Genomic DNA, 3,108 nt, shown 5'->3' with positions numbered 1-3,108 from the left:
AATTAAAACAAATAAGTTGAAAAAGTAAATGCAAACATCTATAAGAATAAGTAGACTAAACCTACAAAGGTAAGGACAGGACTGAAAAAGAAGCTGGCTGACTTTTTATTTTTATTTTTTTTAGGCGAGGCAACCTTTGGTTGACCTCACAGATTGCAAAGACCTTGTCAGTTTACAATTCCTTATTTTTTAATTTTTTTACGCCTACAGTGCCTGGTTTTCCTAGGTGGTCTCCCATCCAAGTACTAACCAGGCCCAACCCTGCTTAGCTTCCGAGATCAGATGGGATCGGGCTCGTTCAGGGTAACATGGCCATAGACTGGCTAATTTTTGAATGACCTTAAATTTCCTTTTAAAATATGTGACTTCATAACTTGGCCCAGCCTCTCTTTCATTTTTTCCCCAACTTTCTATCGTCCTCTACTGCTCAGGTGTTCTCATTTTGCATACAGTGAATCAGCAAATATGATTAAGGGAAAAGTATTATTTGTGGCCTCTCCTTGACCTTAGTTATCTATGTCACTCTCACCAAGATTTGCTCTATTCTTGGTTCTGTGACCAGCACAAGGGACATAGAGCTCATAGCCTGGTGGGGGACACAGATTTTATGCCATCATGGGCATAACAAGAAACATTTCTGGAACAGGAATGACTGAGCCAGGTACTCTGCTAAGCACATTGCATACATGAACTTCTAGTCCTACTGACAGCCATACAAGCTGCATTACAGAAGAGGAATCAGGCTCACAAATATAATTGATTCAAGATCACAATTTATTAAACATGACATGTGGATTCTGATTAAGATCTGTCTGCTCTCCAAAGCCAGTGCTTTTTAACTACATTTGACCCCAGAATAAACCAAGTGGTGTGGGATACTGAAGTGGGAGCATCTAAATCTGCTTTTGGGGTGTGTGATTGTTATACCTGAGAAGACTTTACAGAGGAGATGATCTCCGATTTGGGCAGAGAAGAGCGGTTCAGGCATCAAGAGCAATAGTAAATGCAGACACAAACCTGGGACCTATTCAGAAAACAGAAGTTTGAGTGGGGTATGGGGGAACAGAAACAGGAGATAAGGCTAGAATCAGATTATACAAGGCCTTGGGAAGGCCAGGCTAAGGAGGGTGGGCTCAAAATCTAAGGTCAGGGCTTCCCTACCTGGGACATATGTACCGAGGGATTGCCCAAGGTAATCAGAGCCCATCCAAGGTTATGAGAGCCCATAGGTAAATGTGGCATATCGTCTGGAATTTCAATTTTCCTCAAAGGCTCTTATGTTTTCCTATGAAAGATGTATGATGGAATGGAATGTAAAATTATATGAATTTAAAAAAATAAAACTAGGATTTCAAAGACATTTCCCAGTTGAAGTAATCTGCTTCCCAACGAGGAAGTGTTTGCAAGTAGTCCACTCTCCAATGCCATTGGGGATAGGTTAATAGCAGAGTTATTTGGGAAGCACTGCTATAAGTGATGGGAAACCATGGATTGAACTCCACTGAGGGCTCTAGACTAGGGCTGGCTGGGACTCAAAGATGAATAGGAACTGACTGTCTTTGAAGAATGTTCAGTCTAATCATTATAGAACTGATGATTCCGAGCAGAATAAAAAGAAAAACAGGTGAAGTTCCTTTCCTCTCCCTCATCTCCTTGACACATTCCTCTTGCACTTCATTCATTCTTTTATTAAAAAAAATATTTACTGTACAACTCTCTCACTTCCTGTGTGACCTTGGACAAATTACTTAACCTCTGTGTACCTCAGTTACCTTATCTGCAGAATAGAAATATAATAATACCTACCCCATAGTATCACAATGAGTGTCATAGTGAGAATTAAATGAGAATCTTTATAACACTCTTAGAATCTGGAACAAAGTTCAATCCGTTTTAAACAGCTATTATAACAGAATTATTACTACAACTTCTACAGCTGCTGCGTTCTAGTCATCATCTCCCACAGTCATCTATTCCTTAGGTCATTAATGTTGGAGGCGGACGGGTGGTTCTGGGAGGAATATGAAGATGAGTCAGACTTCTCATTGTACTTGTACAGACTTAGGAGTATTATTGGTTTATCCAGCTCCATCTGGCACATAGTAGGTACTCAAAATGCTTGCTGAATGCATGCATAAATGTCTTCCTACTGAACTGCGAGCTCTTTAAAGGCAGGTACCATACCTCCTAGTTGTTGAATTACTAACACCAAGCACTTGGTGAGGCACACAGTGGGGGCTTAGGGATTACAGAACTAATGAATGAATGGACGGATGAAGGGATGAAAGACTGCAGGCAGAGAATCATTTAAGGACACAAAGCTGGCACAGATAAAGTGCTGCAGTTTTAGGAATGGGCTGACCAAAGGAAGAGATTTGACTGCTAACGAGGGGAAGCCCGGGTTCGCAGCTCCTGGCCTTGGGGAATGAGCGGGTAAGCGCAAACCTCAGAGGCACGCCCCGCCCAGGCCCCGCCCAGGCCCCGCCCCGCCCTGGCTCACATGACCGTGGGGCGGGAGAGCGGCGCGGCCTGGGTAGGAGGGACCGGATAATCTCTCCTAGGCGACCAAGAGTCATGGCGGGCGTGGTGGACTTCCAGGACGAGGAGCAGGTGAAGTCGTTTCTGGAGAACATGGAGGTGGAGTGCAACTATCAATGCTACCGTGAGAAGGACCCGGACGGTGAGCGCCGCCGGCGCGGCCTGGGGACACTTTGGGGCTCATAAAGAAAGGCGAGGGTCAGACGGCGCACGTGAGCGACCTCTGAGGGACTCTGGAAGGCGTCACGGGCAGGGGTCACGTCGGGGCGGCTCTCTGGGGACACCGACGACCTTGTGTGTGGTGCGGAGGGGCGGGTTGGGTTCCATGAGGACTTGCTGGGCTCGCTGAGGTGGAATGCTCTGCCAGACAGAGCCTGGAGGCCGGGAAAAAGTGCTTGAGCACTTGGGACAGAGGGACTGAGGATACATCAGTGAACAGATAAAATTCCCTGTCTTCATGGAGCTTACTTTTTAGTGTGTGTGTTGGGGGGAGGGGCAGGGAATTGGACAATAAACATAAGGAAATAAATGAAATAGTGCGTTAGAAGCTAGTAAGTGCAGTGGGAAAAA

At 45.2% G+C, this 3,108-nt stretch overlaps 1 protein-coding gene and 1 non-coding gene across 2 annotated transcripts in view; one reads left to right on the top strand and one right to left on the bottom strand.

Annotated features, from left to right (window-relative positions):
* Positions 1 to 201: 201 nt before the first annotated feature.
* Positions 202 to 320, bottom strand: LOC120581329 (5S ribosomal RNA). Its single transcript, XR_005647247.1, has one exon. It is a non-coding gene; the product is annotated as a 5S ribosomal RNA (ribosomal RNA).
* Positions 321 to 2,489: 2,169 nt separating this feature from the next.
* The window catches only part of COA7 (cytochrome c oxidase assembly factor 7), a 10,982-nt gene continuing 10,363 nt past the window's right edge, over positions 2,490 to 3,108 (top strand). The window contains 1 exon segment of the mRNA XM_039886326.1: positions 2,490 to 2,680. Within this exon segment, the coding sequence (XP_039742260.1) occupies positions 2,575 to 2,680 (106 nt within the window). The 5' untranslated portion in view covers positions 2,490 to 2,574.

This window comes from Pteropus medius, unplaced genomic scaffold (genome assembly GCF_902729225.1).
Source record: "Pteropus medius unplaced genomic scaffold, Ma_sr-lr_union100, whole genome shotgun sequence".
NCBI lineage: Eukaryota > Metazoa > Chordata > Mammalia > Chiroptera > Pteropodidae > Pteropus > Pteropus medius.
This window is presented reverse-complemented; position numbering and strand designations above follow the sequence as displayed.